Genomic DNA, 15,660 nt, shown 5'->3' with positions numbered 1-15,660 from the left:
GAGGGGGTGATCAAAGAGGTAGAAATTCTCACGGTCAACGGACTGTCGATAATCTAATATAAAGACGAATCAGAGATATAAAATGCAAGAGATGAGGTAGATGGGATGATAAAAGAGGCAGAAATTCCCCTCAGGAAGGCAACGGATCCACGACCGGCATCCTTCTGCACCCCCTTCCCTCCTCTCTCCAGGGCTCACTGGGTGTCCCGCGAAGCCAGCCTTATAAATCCTCCATTTATCCCCGGGTAGCTTCATCCCAGCCGCCCTGGAGCCACGGCTGGCGACGCGGAGCCCGGAAGAACCGGGCGGCGAGGCGAGGAGGCCGCGGGGCCAAGATGGCGGCCTGCGCGCCGGGTTCACCTCAGCTGACCCTCCCTCCTCCGCTCCCTCCTCCTCCAGCCCCGGTGCATGACGGTTAAAAAGCCTGGCCCTGGAACCCGCCATTTTCTTGTGGGGGCAGGCGGGAAAGGCGGGAAGTCGGCGAGCAGGCAGCGCGAGCGCGGCCGCGACACGACCCAAGGCCGTAGAAGCGCGAGGCGGACGAGCTGAGGTAAGCCCAACACCGGGGAGGGCGCTTCGCCCCCCCCTTTCGACGGCGGGGAGGGGGGCGACGAAAATAAAAGGGGGCGAATTGAAAACTCGGGTCGTTTGAGGCGATGCGTTTCATCTCCTGCCCCCCCCCCAACCACACACCCGTGGAAGCTTAAATCCCGCCTTCCGTGTGCCTCCCCCGGCGATTGGTGGAAAGGGCGACGATTACGGTCGCCTTCGTGATAGGCTGGAAAGGTGGAGGCTGATTGGCGCCGAGTCGGTGTCAGTCTGCCTGGAGCCTTCGAGCCATCCCGCCCTCGCTCTGCTCTTTAGCGAGCCCGGGCTAAAAGGCGATTGGGTGGCCGCGCGCGCGGGCCAATCGGAACGAAAAGCTCCGCGGCGTACGTGCGTTCGGTGAGGGCGGGGGAGAGTCTGGGTGGGTGTCCCTAACGTTCCGAACAGCCAATTGGAGGAAAGGGTTTCCGCAAAGGCTTCTGGGGCGTGGAGTCTTTAGTCTCGCGCAACCCAGCCGCCTCAGTAGAGGTGCCACTTCAACTCCCAGAATTCCGAGCGGCTTATTTGGGAAGGACGCTCTGAGTAGGAATTCTGGGAGTTGAAGTTGCATCTCTTAATTATCTCTAGATGTTTATTTCGAGGCTGCCCAGCCTTTTTCCTTTTTCCCTTCCTCGTTTTTGTTCCTGGGCGCTGATCCTACCTTCATAGCTGTCTCATTTAGGACAAGGAACTCTTAATCCGTTTTAGTTAATTAAAAAAAAACAACAACTTTTTTTTTTTGCTGCCTCTTCGTTAAAAGTCGCAGCCTGACGAGAAAACAGAATCCAGAGCTGGGTTTTTATGTATAGGTTTTGCAAATATTTAACACAGTGGTTCTCAACCTTTTTAATGCCGCGACCCCCCAACCGGTCGTAAGTCGAGGACTACTCAACCGGTCGTAAGTCGAGGACTACTCAACTGGTCGTAAGTCGAGGACTATTCAACTGGTGCAGCACCGTTTGCAGAATGGGACTTTTGGCGGGCTCAGCAGGGCAGAGACAGCCTGGACAATTCCTGTTGGCTTTTGAAAGCCAATAGAATGAGACTCTATTCAAGAGAGTCTCTTCTATTGGCTTTCCAAAGCCAATAGAAAAAAAGGGAGGAGCACAGCTAAGGAAAAGGGGGGAAAAATGGCGGACTGCGTTGTTTGGCGACCCCCGTGAAATGGTCGTTCGACCCCAAATGGGATCCCGACCCACAGGTTGAGAACCACTGCTTTAACATTTTGCTTGTGCTTGCAAAGTCATTGCCGGCCAGCACATTAATCCTTATTTTATTTACTGTAACTTCTGTGCTGCTTCAATCAGAGCAAGTGGAGAAACTACAGGCAGTCCTCAACAACGATTCATTTAGTGACCATTCAGACGGCACTGGAAAAAAGTGACTTATGACCGCTTTCCACAGTTACGACCTTTGCAGCATCCCTGTGGTCACGTGATGAAAATTCAGAGGCTTGGCAACTGGCATGTACTTATGACGGTTGCAGCGTCCCCTGGGGTCATGTGATCATCCCGTTTTGCGACCTTCTGACAAGCAGTGTCAGTAGGGAAGGCAGATTCCCTTAACAATCCTGTGACTAATTTAACAACTGCGGTGATTTCACTTAACAACTGTGGCAAGAAAAGTCGTAAAATGGGGCAAAACTCACTTAACAAATCTGCACCCAGACACAATGCAAAAAACTGTAATCAGACATTTCTAATCTGAACAGATCCAGCACCATTTTTTAATCTCGGGACAAACACAGCCTCAGTAAGATCATTCTTCTCAAAAGTTCTTTGAAGCATCCAGGGTTTTTTTAAAAAAAACTTTTTAAATATGGTCCATGAGGCTCATTGGATTTTACTTGGAGCTAAGGACTGTAGGCATGCCTGACCGTTTTATAATACCGAAGTTCTCGATTTACAACCAGTTGCTTAGTGGCCATTATGATGGACCTGCAAAAACTACTTAGCACCCCAATTTTGAAGTGACAGTTATCCCTCCTGCAATCACAGAATCATGTTTTGGGCGCTTGGCAACCGGTTCATCTTTGCAGCATCCTGCGGTCACATAACTTTGATTTTCAACATGTTGGGGTGGTTTCTGGTGCTTCTGATTTCCAGCAAAATAAACAACAACACCCATTGGGTAAAATAGATCCATTTAACAACTGTTGCATTTGCTTAACAACTGCTTCTGGTCACACAATGCCTTGACTTAACAACCCCAATAACTTTCAACTGTAGTTCTGGACTCAGTTACTGTCATTTATGATTTACAATCCTAAATCAAGGACCACTTAGCCTTAGGAGTCATTTTAGAATAGGAGAGGTAAGCCCTCTCTTGCATTGCCCAGAACTCAGAATATCCCTTTTTCTGAAGCTGAGTGATTTGTAAATAGGAAAAAAAATCTGGCTTCTTTTATATTAGTTTACAGAAGAAACTCCTGAAATAACACAAATATGTTGGAAGAAAGAGGCTGTTTCAAAAGACTCACATTGTCCACACAAGCTTTTGGCTGCCAAAATAGGAAAAAATATTTTTTGAAAAATAGGAAGTTTTTTTCTTTCTTTCTCTCATTTTATTTATAAATATATTCTTTGTAAGCAGACTGTTTTCCAAGACAATAGGTTGATTTTGTACATCGAGATAAATATTTGAAAATTTATCTCGGGCTTCTTCGTGTTTTGTTTTAAGGACATATTGGAAGAGTGTTAATGTCTTTTTAAGGAAGGATCCTCTCTTTTTGTTAGCAGACATTTTGCATCCTAAGAAACTTCCAGAATGGCCCGTACCAAGCAGACTGCTCGTAAATCCACTGGTGGGAAGGCGCCACGAAAGCAGCTGGCCACAAAAGCCGCTCGAAAAAGTGCACCGTCAACTGGTGGAGTGAAAAAACCTCACCGTTACAGGTATTTATATTAAGCCTTTGGTGGAATTGGGGAGTGGTTGCCCCCAGGCCCCATTCTCACCTCCCAAATTATTTGTCCACTAGGGAAGTTTCCACGTCCATTGTCTTTGCTTGCCACTATTAACAACTTTTCTGTGGAAAGAAGATTTCTGATTCTTAAGGAATCCTGGGAATTGCTCCTGGGAGGTGAGCCACGTAAACTTATTTTCACGTCATCCCATCTAGGCCTGGCACGGTGGCCCTGCGAGAAATACGGCGGTATCAAAAATCCACAGAGTTGCTGATCCGCAAGCTGCCCTTCCAGCGCCTGGTCCGTGAAATTGCTCAGGATTTCAAGACAGACTTGCGGTTCCAGAGTGCCGCCATCGGGGCTTTGCAGGTCGATGTTTCCTCAAAATCTCTCTCTTCCGGTTTTAAGGTGCAGTTAGACAACTATTCCGCTGACAGCCAAATGTATCTCAAAGGGGTTGTTCCAAAGGCCTGTAGAACTGTACCCCCTAAAACTGCCAGTACTACACGCTTCTGTTATTTAGTGTGCTTTCTTGAGAGGTCTGTGGATGAGAGGTCTCTGGATTTCAGCCATACTAAGACTGGGGAACTCCAGAGCCTGGAAAGCTCTCTATTGAATAAACTAATAAGGCTTGAAGGGGAAAAAAAAAAAACTGAAATATCCTCTTCTAAAGATCTTTCCTTCTTTTTTTTTTTCTTTTTTTGACATTGGCAGTCTCAAGAAAGCAACAGTTGCCCAAATAGAATAGACACTGTATGGATGTGATGGGAGCAAGGAAAGATCAGAAGGTTCTTGCAAGATGGAGTAAATCAGCGGTCCCCAACCTTTGCGTGTTGGCCCAGCTGGGGTGGGGGGGGGAGGATAACCGGGCCTATGTGTTTGCTTGACTCGTGTGAGCGGTTGGCCAGCCCACACACATGCACACACAGCTCAATTAGTTGAGATGCGCTCATGTCCTGACCCGCCACTCAACGTAAGTCAAGTTGTGTGCACCTACGCACCGGCCCGCTGTTTCTGCAGCCCGGTTGCAACTAGGCCCCGGCCCGGGGATTGGGGACCCCTGGTGTAAATTATTTGACAGTCTTTTTAGGCCATTCTAATGCCCCCCTAAAAAGCATTGGTTATGTGGTCTTTTTCCCTAACTTAAGTCTTTAATTGCTTGGACTTGCTATTTTTTTGTTCCTGTGGCTTATTATTATTTTTACTCTTCATCTGCATTCTGCATAAGGCTGTTTATCTCAAAAGGAAAGAATTTGATCATTCTAGGCTGAGTTCGAAATACGATGGATTAACAGTTCCCTCGTGTGTGTGTGTGTGTGTGTAGTCCTTTACTTACGGCCATTTGTTTAGTGACTGTTCAAAGTCACAACGGCACCGAAAAAAGTGATTTATAAGCTGCCTTCAGACCTCAAACTGTCGCAGCAGCCGCACCATCAGGTGATCGAAATCTGGGCACTTGGCAACCGGCATGTATTCACAACAATTGCCATCTGCGACCTTCCCAGCTAAGACACATTTAATGGGGGAAGCCAGATTCCCTTGACCACCGTGTGATTCACTTAACAACGGTGGTGATTCGCTTAACAGCTGTGGCAAACAAGGTCCTAAAGTCGGGCACAACCCACTCAACAACTGCCTTGCTTAGCAGTGGAAACTCTAGCTGTAAGTCGAGTATTGCGCCTGTGTACGTTTATAATCCCATCCAATTGTGTAATTATCAGTCCCTTTTCTAACTGCCTTTCTGTATCTTTTAGGAAGCCAGCGAGGCGTACCTCGTGGGTCTGTTTGAGGATACCAACTTGTGTGCCATCCATGCCAAGCGGGTCACTATCATGCCAAAAGACATACAACTGGCCCGTCGCATCCGTGGTGAACGAGCTTAAGTTCCACTTCCCTTCCCGCCCTTAAACCCCCTTTCTTGGCAGCCCCACCCTGTTCGTGTATTAAAATACACTCCAGGTTTTCCTTCCTTCCTTCTTTCTCTCTCTCTCTCTCCTACTCCTACTCCTGTTTGTAGTCGCTAGGACATGTGAGGAAACGTTAGATAATCTATCATAGTAGCTCTCTAAGATCAGGAGACCCGATTGCTATTCATCATGTACAAGCAAAAAAAAAAAAAAAAACCACAGAAAGAACAAAACCTTTGAAATCTGCAAGACTTCTGGATAATGTTTTTTTTTAAACTTTTTTTCCTCCAGAATTGCAAAAAAAAAAAAAAAAAAAAAAATCCAAACCCAACAAAGGACATTTTTGAAATAATCCGGTTTTATATACAGAACTTAAATATAGTTGTAGACATTTCAGCAATGGAGTTTTTGGTCTTTTGAGTTTGTAAAGTGTTTGCACAAACACTGCGCACTTCTGTTTACTGTGTGGGGTTTTTTCCTCTCTTTTCTTTCTTTGTATTTAGGCAAGGAGTGCTTTCTTTAATTTCTTATTTTCCATTTGTCTTGTGTCTGTGACTCTAATCTTTGTATCAATAGGGAACCACCTTGAGGCAGTAAGGAAACAAATAAATGTTAAACGAAAACAAGCGGGCTTCTTTCCTTTTGGCTTAATGGGAGCGAATACTTTTTCTCCGACAGACCGGAAGCTCTTGTGTTTGCGAAGCTCTTCAAACAGATATGCCAGAATGGGAAACAAACAATATACATGGCATTCATAAAGCACACTTGAATGGAAACCTTGACAGTTTGTGCAGCAATCCAGCATATCTCTGTATTATCCTTATCCCTAAGCAGAAAATAGTTTTTATATGTGTGTGTGTGTGTGTGTGTGTAGATAGATAGACAGACAGACAGACAGACAGACAGACAGACAGATAGATAGATATGGATGGACAAGGCAACTGACACCAACAAGTTCTAACTTGTGCGTTGAGTACCAATCAAACAAGTACCGGGACAACAAAAATGCATCGAGTACTAAGTATTAGTACTGCTTTATAAATCCCTAGCGAGACCACACCTGGAATGTTGCTACAAACAAGATGCTGAGACCTTGGAAAAAATTCAGAGAAGAGCAACTAAGATGATCAAAGGCCTGGAGACTAAAACACACGAAGAACGGCTGCGGGACTTGGGTTTGGATAGTCTAAAGAAAAGAAGAAATAGGGGAGACATGATAGCAATATTCTAGTATTTGAGAGGCTGCCACAAAGAAGAGGGGGTCAAATTATTCACCAAAGCAACAGAGGGCAAGAAACAATGGTTGGAAACTGATCAAAGAGAGAAGCAACCTGGAATTAAGATGAAACTTCCTGATAGTGAGGACAATCAACCAGTGGAACAGCTGGACATCAGAAATTGTGGGCGCTCCATCGCTGGAGGTTTTTAAGAAGACACTGGACAGTCACTTGTCTGAAATGGTATACGTTCTCCTGCTCAAGCAGGGGGCTGGACTAGAAGACCTTCAAGGCTCTTTCCAGCTCTATTCTAAAAAGTTTGGTGAGTTTCAGAGCAGTTTGAGTATCAAAAGTACCACTGTAAAATTGGCAAAAGCTTTTTGTGAAAAGTCCCAACGTTGAACGTCCTGTAAAATGCCTTCTGATCAGCAGGGGGCAGTAGAGTCTCATTCAAAAGCCATCAAAGGAAAAATGCAAGCAGACAGGCGATTTATACACATACCAAAAAAGTGCAATAAACTTGAGCAGTACATGTCAAGCCTATGGTTTGCATGTCAGTTTTGGCTCTAACGTGGTTTGTTTTGATTTCGGCTTAGCTAGACGTAGTGGACAGGACTGGATACGCGAGCAATTGTTTTTCCTTCTTGATTTTGTTCTTAAGTTTTGTAGAATCTCCCTTAATGCTGTTATTTATATGATGAAAAATATTTTTTTATAAATCAGACCTGGTTGTGGTGGGGGGAGCTGTTCATCAAGAGAGCTCGGGGTATCCACAGGAGGCCAGGAAGGCTTAAATGAGCCAGGAGATCAGGAATTCAGTTGTGTATAGCAGAGGTGGCCGCTTTAAGACTTGTGGACTTCAACCAAGCTGGCTGAGAAATTCTGGGAGTTCAAGTCCACAAGTCCACAAGTGGCCACGGTTGGGGACCCCTGGTGCATAGGTAATCCTCAACTTCCCACCATCCGTTTAGTGGCCGTTGGAAATTGCATCCTCACTGGAAAAAAGCGACTTGTGATCGGTTTTTCACACTTAGTGACTTCTACCGCTTTGCGTGGTCAAAATTCGGGCCCACGGCACACCCCCCACCCACCCCCCGTTGCATGTACGACAGTTGCGGTGCCCTGGGATCAAGCGATCCCCATTTGCAACCTTCTGAGTCAGCTTCTTGCTAAGCAAAGTCAGCGGGAGAAGCCGGAGATTTGCTTAAGGATGACACGATTCACTTAACAACTTAAGTGACTCGCTTAACTGGCCAAAGGGTCGCAAAATGGGGCAAAACTCAACCAAGATCTGTCTTAGCGACGGAAATGTTGGCCTCAACTGTCGTATGCCGAGGACTGCCTGTACGTGGTCCAGCCTGTTCCTTCCTCCCCCCCCCCCCCTTGAGAATTCTGCCCTGGAACTGCTGGCAGCTTTTGTCTCCCTCCCTGACACATTTCTCAAGGCATTAACAAGAGCTTGGAATTCCCGGAGGGATTTGCACACAAGGGTAGTTTTGTTCTGGCTGTGGTTTCCCCCCCCTCCCTTTGGACCTTGGGGCTGGGGGAGGTTGGACAGTGGCCTTACTGAAGGGGTCAACTATGCACTCATAGAATCCTAGAGCTGGAAGGGAGCTTGGAGGTCTTCTAGTCCAACCCCTGCTAAAGACAGGAGATCTATCATTCTGATCAAATGGTTGTCCAGTCTGTTTTTGAAAACCTCCATTGATGGAGCAGCCACAACTTCTGGAGGCAAGTTGTTCCACTGGTGAATTGTTCTCCCTGTCAGGAAGTTTCTCCTTAGTTCCAGATCTCTCTTTATAGGTTTCCAGCCATTACGTCTTGTCCTGCGCTCAGGTGCTCTGGAGAATAGGATGCCCCCCTCTTCTCTATGGCAGCCCCTCAAGTATTGGAAAATCTCCCCTAAGCCTTCACTAGGCTAACATACCTAGTTCCATCAATCATTTATCCTACGGTTTAGCCCCCAGGCCAGTGGTTCTCAACCTGTGGGTCGGGACCCCATTTGGGGTCGAACGACCATTTCACGGGGGTCGCCAAACAACACAGTCCACCATTTCCCCCCCTTTTCCTTAGCTGTGCTACTCCCTTTTATTCTATTGGCTTTTGAAAGCCAATAGAATAGACTCTCTTGAATAGAGTCTAATTCTATTGGCTTTCAAAAGCCAATAGGAATTGTCCAGGCTGTCTCTGCCCTGCTGAGCCCTCCAAAAGTCCCATTCTGCAAACGGTGCTGCACCAGTTGAGTAGTCCTCGACTTACAACCGGTTGAGTAGTCCTCGACTTACGACCGGTTGGGGGTCGCGGCATTAAAAAGGTTGAGAACTACTGCCCCAGACCCTTTACCATCTTAGGAAGAAAGATAATTTGTCCCAATGGAAATACTTTTCGAATGAGCCTTAAGCATTACATGCTATCTTAGGACATTTTTTTTTCTTCTCTCTCAACATAAGAGTTACCTGTATAATTTGAGGGGGGGGGAATACATCAAGGCAATGTGATTCATCTTCACAATTCCCCCCCCCATATCAAAAGCACATCTCCCGCATGCAAATGTGTTTGTTTTTGCATACAAAACTGTTTCACCACATGCAAATTCGTTCCGGAGGGCCCAAATGCGGATATGTAAAAGCGCCAATCTGTCAAATTCAAGGGAAATATTTCCTTAAAGAAAGAGACGATGATTGGATGAAAGCAATGCCTTTTTTCCTCTTCTATTTCTTTGTCCTCTCTGGGTCCTGAGGGTATATATCTCAAACTTGGCAACGTGAAGATATGCAAAATTCAACTCCCAGAATCCCCTAGCTATCTCTCAGAAATGGGAACAGGATAAGGCTGGGGCTATCATGAAGGTTTAGGGACAAAACTTGATAGAAGAGTTTTGGAGGGAGTAAAAATTAGTATCTTAATCATTCGATCAGTCTCCGAAAGATAAGACCTCTTTTGGAGGTGAATTGAGAAGACTCATCTGGCCTTGCAAAGGTGCTTCTAGATTAGCTATTTTGTTGTGAAATTCGGTTCGTGCAACGTGCTTGTGTTGTTCGTCAACCAAACTCTGATCAGGGAATTTATCTTCCTCGGCTCCAAGATCACCACAGATGCAGCCAAGAAATTAAAAGACGCTCCTGGGGAGGAAAGCTATGGCAAATTTAGACAGCATTCTAAAAAGCAGAGACATCGCCCTGCCAACAAAAGTGCGTATAGTCCAGGCCATGGTTTTCCCAGTTGCAATGTATGGCTGTGAAAGCTGGACCATAAGAAAGGCTGAGCGCCAAAGAATTGAGGCCTTTGAACTCTGGTGCTGGAGAAGACTCCTGCGAGTCCCTTGGACTGCAAGGCAATCAAACTGGTCGGTCCTACAGGAGATTAACCCCAACTGCTCTTTGGAAGGTCAGATCCTGAAGTTGAAACTCAAGTCCTTTGGCCACCTAATGAGAAGGAAGGACTCACTGGAGAAGAGCCTGATGCTGGGAAAGATGGAGGGCAAGAGAAGAAGGGGACGACAGAGAAGGAGGTGGCTGGATGGAGTCACTGAAGCAGGAGGTGTGAGCTTAAATGGACTCCAGAAGATGGTAGAGGACAGGAAGGCCTGGAGGAACATTGTGTATGTATGTATATATGTATGTATGTATGTATGTAGGTCTTTGGTTATTCAGGTTTTCTCCCGCGTCAAATTGGAAGTGTCTTGGTGACGTTTCGACGAAGTCTCATTCGTCATCTTCAGGCTGGTATTTTCAGCTTCGTGCTCCTAGATTCTAGGAGCACGAAGCTGAAAATACCAGCCTGAAGATGACGAATGAGACTTCGTCGAAACGTCGCCAAGACACTTCCAATTTGACGCGGGAGAAAACCCGAATAACCAAAGACCTACATACAAATACTCGCAAAAACCTCAGAAAACAAATATATAGTTCCCTATATATTTTTAGTCCTGAAGAAATTCCATTTCAGATTTTAGACTTTTTTTTTTTTTGAAGGGTTTAGAGTATTTAAGGGGGTTTCTTTAAAAAAAACCCCACTTTTGAGTGTGCAAATTATGTTTCGCCCAGGTCTTTGAATTTTGCATCTACGGATTTTGAAGGACAAAACCTAAGACAGAAACTTTAGTTTTCTACTGGGTCACTCAAAGGTCCTCTAGCCTCCTATGTGGGGCTTCTTGGAGAGAAAATAAACCAGCACTTCCAACACTTCCCAAATCTGTGGATTCCTGCAAGATTAGAAACCAACAGCTTCCCTTCTCTGCTCCAGGGTAAACAAATCTATCTCCCCCCATTGAATTGCTCTGCAGATGATCAAGATGTCCCGTTAAACTGGCATTTGTTTCAAACTCTGTTTTTCCTCTCAGTTTTCTGCAGGAGAGGGGAGAGGTGTTAATTGGACTCCTGCCCCTGGGGTTGAGTGAATGAGAATGCCTGTTTGTATCTCAAATTAAATCCATTTCCATATTGACTATGTTGATTCTAATTAACCAAGAAGGAGAAAGACTCCCTGGTGAAGTTGAAAGAGAAAAGCATCGCAAAGAGTAAAGCATTAATTGCAGCATACAAAAACGCTGGGTGTTTCCGGAGCCACTTTTGAGGAGCTAAGCCCCAGCCCATTGTTTCTGCCACAGACTGTCAAAATGTTGGTTTAATTTTTATTCAACACCCCCCCCCCATGTGCCATGTCCATCACACATTGGGTAAGAAACTGATGATGATGAAGAAGAAGAAGAAGAAGAAGAAGAAGAAGAAGAAGAAGAAGAAGAAGAAGAAGAAGAAGAAGAAGAAGAAGAAGAAGAAGAAGAAGAAGAAGAAGAAGAAGAAGAAGAAGAAGAAGAAGAAGAAGAAGAAGAAGAAGATATAATATTTGCTGCAGCATCTTGAGCATTGTATCCTCAGGAATTCTAAACTAAATTTGTAGATCAATGACCTCTATCGATGCCATACGCTAAATGTCCTTATAAACAGATGAGTTGAAATTGTCCTGGTAACTAAACAATGTTTGGTTAGTAAGTTGGTAGGGGATTGGATTGTTCCTGAAATTGGCCAACTATAGATTTGAAATAAGTTGGGTTTGCAAGGTAACCAATCCTGTTACTAGATTGGTTGTGGCTATACTAGTTATGTGAACCTGGTATCTGTGGTTTGTCAACCACGATTTCAGACTTGGCATACTTATAATTTGGTGAGTGAAATGTAGTTTAGTAAATAATTTATGGCTTAGCATAGGGTATGAATCAGGCATCTATCTATCTCTATCCTATATCCATCCATCATCTATCTATCTATCTATCTATCTATCTATCTATCTATCTATCTATCTATCTATCTATCTATCTATCTATCTATCTATCTTTCTATCATATTTCTTAACCTCCCCCTCCCTTCAAGCATATACGGCCTCGGTTATCAAAATTATTTTTATCACCCTCAAATTTTCTTAAAATTGGCACATCCCATGCTCAACGAATGTAGATGGAATTGTTGCTTCTTTGAACATGATTGCTTCAATCTACAATCTGCAATCCAGCTATCAGATATTAACCTTCTTGTAAAAGATAATTCCACTGTGTGGGGTCCTTGGTGCTCTCTGAACTTGGTTGTTTGCTCATACACATGTCATTACTCAACTAGGCAACATCATCAAAGCTAGTGAGTGTTGAGTTTGCTACCTCTTTTATAAATAGTAGCTTGCCCTGCCAATGTTGGTGGAGGTACGCTTTTCTCTTGAGTACCGCCGTAGTTCCTTGATCAGGGTTTTGTTTTCTGCTACATTGTTTGTCTGGTGTTAATCCCTGCTTATCTGGGTGTGCATTGCTAGGAAGGATGTGCCCTGGTTTTCTTGTTTCCGTCTTAGCTTTCTGTTGTCTCTCTTGAATGGTGTGGAAAGGCGATTGATCTCTATGTGTTTGCTGATGGCTGAGCATTGAGATCAACCTGATTGTCCTCATGAACAACTTTAAGAGCGGTTTACTCTAATTACTCTAACAGTGCTTTGTGCAATATGCTAAAGCCGGCTGAACGGGTTTGGGGAGCATTTTGTATGGAGCATTTTATTGAAATTACTGTGCAGCTGTTGTCCTAGCACGTTGCATAAAGCGGACCTTTCTGGTAAGCTCTAATGTACTTTACTTGTTTGGCCATTGATGCGATAGGAACTCAGCCATTCAAATTTGCGCCTTGGTGCTTGTTGAGCGCAACCCAAGTAGGAGTGGATGCAGGCCAGAGAGGCTTAATTTCAGTATAAGCAGGCAGGAAAGCAGGTCATTCATACAATTGAGGAAAACCTACTGGCTTTATATAAGAGAATCAGAATACTGTAGGCAGTCTTGGCCCCCTCATGACTCATGGACTTCAACTCCCAGAATCCCTGAGCCAGCATGGCTCAGCTTGGAAACCTCTCCCTTTCCCCTCAGCGTGGCTGGCTCAGAAATTCTGGGAGTTGAAGTCCACCAGTCATAAAGTGGCTTAGGCCTAGGGCAGGGGTGGGCAACCTGGGCTCTTTTATGACTGGTGGACTTCAACTCCCAGAATTCCTGAGCCAGCATGAGGGAAACTTTGGCCCCCTCATGACTGGTGGACTTCAACTCCCAGAATTCCTGAGCCAGCCTGGCTCAGCATGGAAACCTCTCCCTTTCATGGCTGGCTCAGGAATTCTGGGAGTTGAAGTCCACGAGTCATAAAAGAGCCAAGGTTGCCTAGCCCTGCTGTAGAGATTAGAAGGGAACTGCAAAGGTCATCTAGCCCAGCCCTGTGCAAGAATATCATTCTAAAGGCTACAGATTCACTTAATGACTGTGGTTTTTGCTTAATAACCAAGGTGAGTTTCTTAATGACTGCTGCCCAAAAGTCACAACATTTGAGTCAGGCTCATGAGCAACCCATTTTGTGACCATCACGGCTTATAACAATGATGTGCAGGCTCCATTCTGGTCATAAGTCAAGGACATAACACTAATATTATGTCTGGACTCCCATCTTTTCTCCAGCCTGAATCGCCCACTTTCCATCAGCCGATCCTTGCACAGGTGTTCTCAAGACCTACAATATTTTTAGATAATTTCCAGTAAAATTGCCAAGGGGATTTTAAGAAGCTGACAACGAGGATCATGCGTGATTGAAAACTTGCTCCCTTTTAAAGGTGCGTGGAACATGCGATGCACCCAGAAAGGGGGGGGGGCCTTTGATGGGCCAGTCCCAGCTGCCATTTTGACTTTTTTGACCCCTAACGCAGACACCCCCATCAGCCCGGCTGGTAAAGATGCCCCAAACGATGTCACCCACTTGCCTGATTCTGTCTCTCAGCGCCACCAAAAATATCTTTTTCTCTCCTCTTCCCAGTGGAGACTCTGTTTGCAAGGCGATACTTTTTTTTTAAATGCTTATTTATTTCATGCACCCCCCCCCCACATGTCTCTCACTCTTTTTCCCCACTTTTTTCTTTCAAACTCCGCCCCCCCTTTTACAATTTCCCAGCTAAGCCTGTTGGACAAATTAAATTGTAAGTGTGTAATTGCAGGCAGCCTAATTTTTTTGGGGGGGGGGGTTTGCTGTGAAAATTGGGAGTTGGATTAAGCTTTGCTGGAAATCCATTTTCATCTGCGTTTTTAATACGTCGGGACCTGCTGCTCTAGAATCCAAGACTGGATGCCAGGTCCTCGCTGCTGCTTCATGCCATAATTGAAATATGCGCTTGGAATAAAGGGCAACTGTAATTCCAGGATTATTAGCTCACAGAGGTCATTTGGAACGTACAGATGCAGGCTTGCAAGAGAGAGGCCAGGAGATAGCTAGGGACCTTTCCCCCAAAATCTAACACAGGGTTTTTCAACCGTGGCAACTTCAAGATGGGTGAGTTTCAACTCCCAGAATACCCTAGCCAACATGCTTTAAGATGCATGGACTTTAAATCCCAGAATTCCCTAGCCCAGTGATGGTGAACCTTTTAGAGACCGAGTGCCCAAACTGCAACCCAAAACCCACTTATGCATTGTCGGGTGCCGGGTGGGTGTGGCCCATTGGGTGGGTGTGGCCCATTGGGTGGGTGTGGCTGCGGTGGTAACGGCAGACTAGGTGGGATTAAAAAGTTCAATCAATCAATTCCAATTTTGCAAGATCTTTTTTTTTCCCCGTGAGAAGTTGAAATTGACTGATTGAACCTTTTTTTTTTTTTTGCACATGGCAGCGGAGGCCTAAAGCGAAAAGGTTTTATAAAACCCAGCTGAAGGCCTAGGACTATGGCGAGGGCACGCGTGCCCACAGAGAGGGCTCTGAGGGTGGGTTCACCACCACTGCCCTAGCCAACATGCTTTAAGATGCATGGACTTCAAATCCCAGAATTCCCTAGCCAGCGTAGTTTAAGATGGGTGGATTTCAAACTTCCAAAATTCCCCAGCAGGCATGTTTTAAGATGGATAGCCTTTGATTCCCAGAATTCCCCAGCCAGCATGCTTTAAGATGGATGGACTTCAACTCCCAGAATTCTCTAGCCAGCATGCTTTAACATGGGTGGACTTCAAACTTTCAAAATTCCCCAGCCGGGGAATGTTTTAAGATGGATAGCCTTCGATTCCCAGAATTTCACACCAGTCATAGAGCACTTTTCTGAACGTTATTTATATCAGCACTATGAGATATGGTATTTATTATCTGTATTCCACAGATAAGGGAGTTTAACACTTCTTTTTGAATAGAAGACATCCGTTTTAGGGATTCTTATATCCTCTCAATGTTAGCATCATTAGGTCCATAACCCATTAGGGTCATCTATAGTGATGGTCATGCGCTTGCTTGCAAGATTGCCATACAGATAATCCCCGACTTACAACAGGTCCGTTTTTCACAGTTACGACCTTTGCAGCATCGCTTTATAAAGCCCTAGTAAGACCACACCTGGAATACTGCAGCCAGTTCTGGTCACCATCTCACAAAAAAGATGTTGAGAGTTTGGAAAAGAATCAGAGAAGAGCAACTAAGATGATTAAAGGCCTGGAGACTAAAACGTACGAAGAACGGCTGCAGGACTTGGGTTTGGCTAGTCTCAAGAAAAGAAGAAATAGAGCAGACGTGA

General features: G+C 45.1%; 1 protein-coding gene across 3 annotated transcripts; it reads left to right on the top strand.

The window, feature by feature from the left end:
* Positions 1–391: 391 nt before the first annotated feature.
* Positions 392–6,018, top strand: LOC120319869 (histone H3.3A). Of its 3 annotated transcripts, none has more exons than XM_039369171.1 (4): positions 392–550; positions 3,321–3,479; positions 3,704–3,896; positions 5,243–6,018. In XM_039369171.1, the coding sequence occupies exons 2-4, from the start codon at positions 3,352–3,354 to the stop codon at positions 5,369–5,371; spliced, it is 450 nt and encodes a 149-aa protein (XP_039225105.1). In that variant the 5' UTR covers positions 392–550; positions 3,321–3,351; the 3' UTR covers positions 5,372–6,018. The 3 variants fall into 3 exon arrangements, with proteins under 3 accessions (XP_039225105.1, XP_039225107.1, XP_039225106.1); XM_039369173.1 differs by having other exon boundaries at positions 393–550; positions 3,704–3,857; XM_039369172.1 differs by having other exon boundaries at positions 400–550; positions 3,324–3,479.
* The last annotated feature ends 9,642 nt before the right edge of the window (positions 6,019–15,660 follow it).

The sequence above is a fragment of the Crotalus tigris genome, unplaced genomic scaffold, assembly GCF_016545835.1.
Source record: "Crotalus tigris isolate CLP2741 ecotype Arizona unplaced genomic scaffold, ASM1654583v1 scf7180000020990.9691751010:1144802, whole genome shotgun sequence".
NCBI classification, from domain to species: domain Eukaryota; kingdom Metazoa; phylum Chordata; class Lepidosauria; order Squamata; family Viperidae; genus Crotalus; species Crotalus tigris.
The sequence above is the reverse complement of the archived record's forward strand: the minus strand, read 5'-3'. Positions and strand labels throughout refer to the sequence as shown.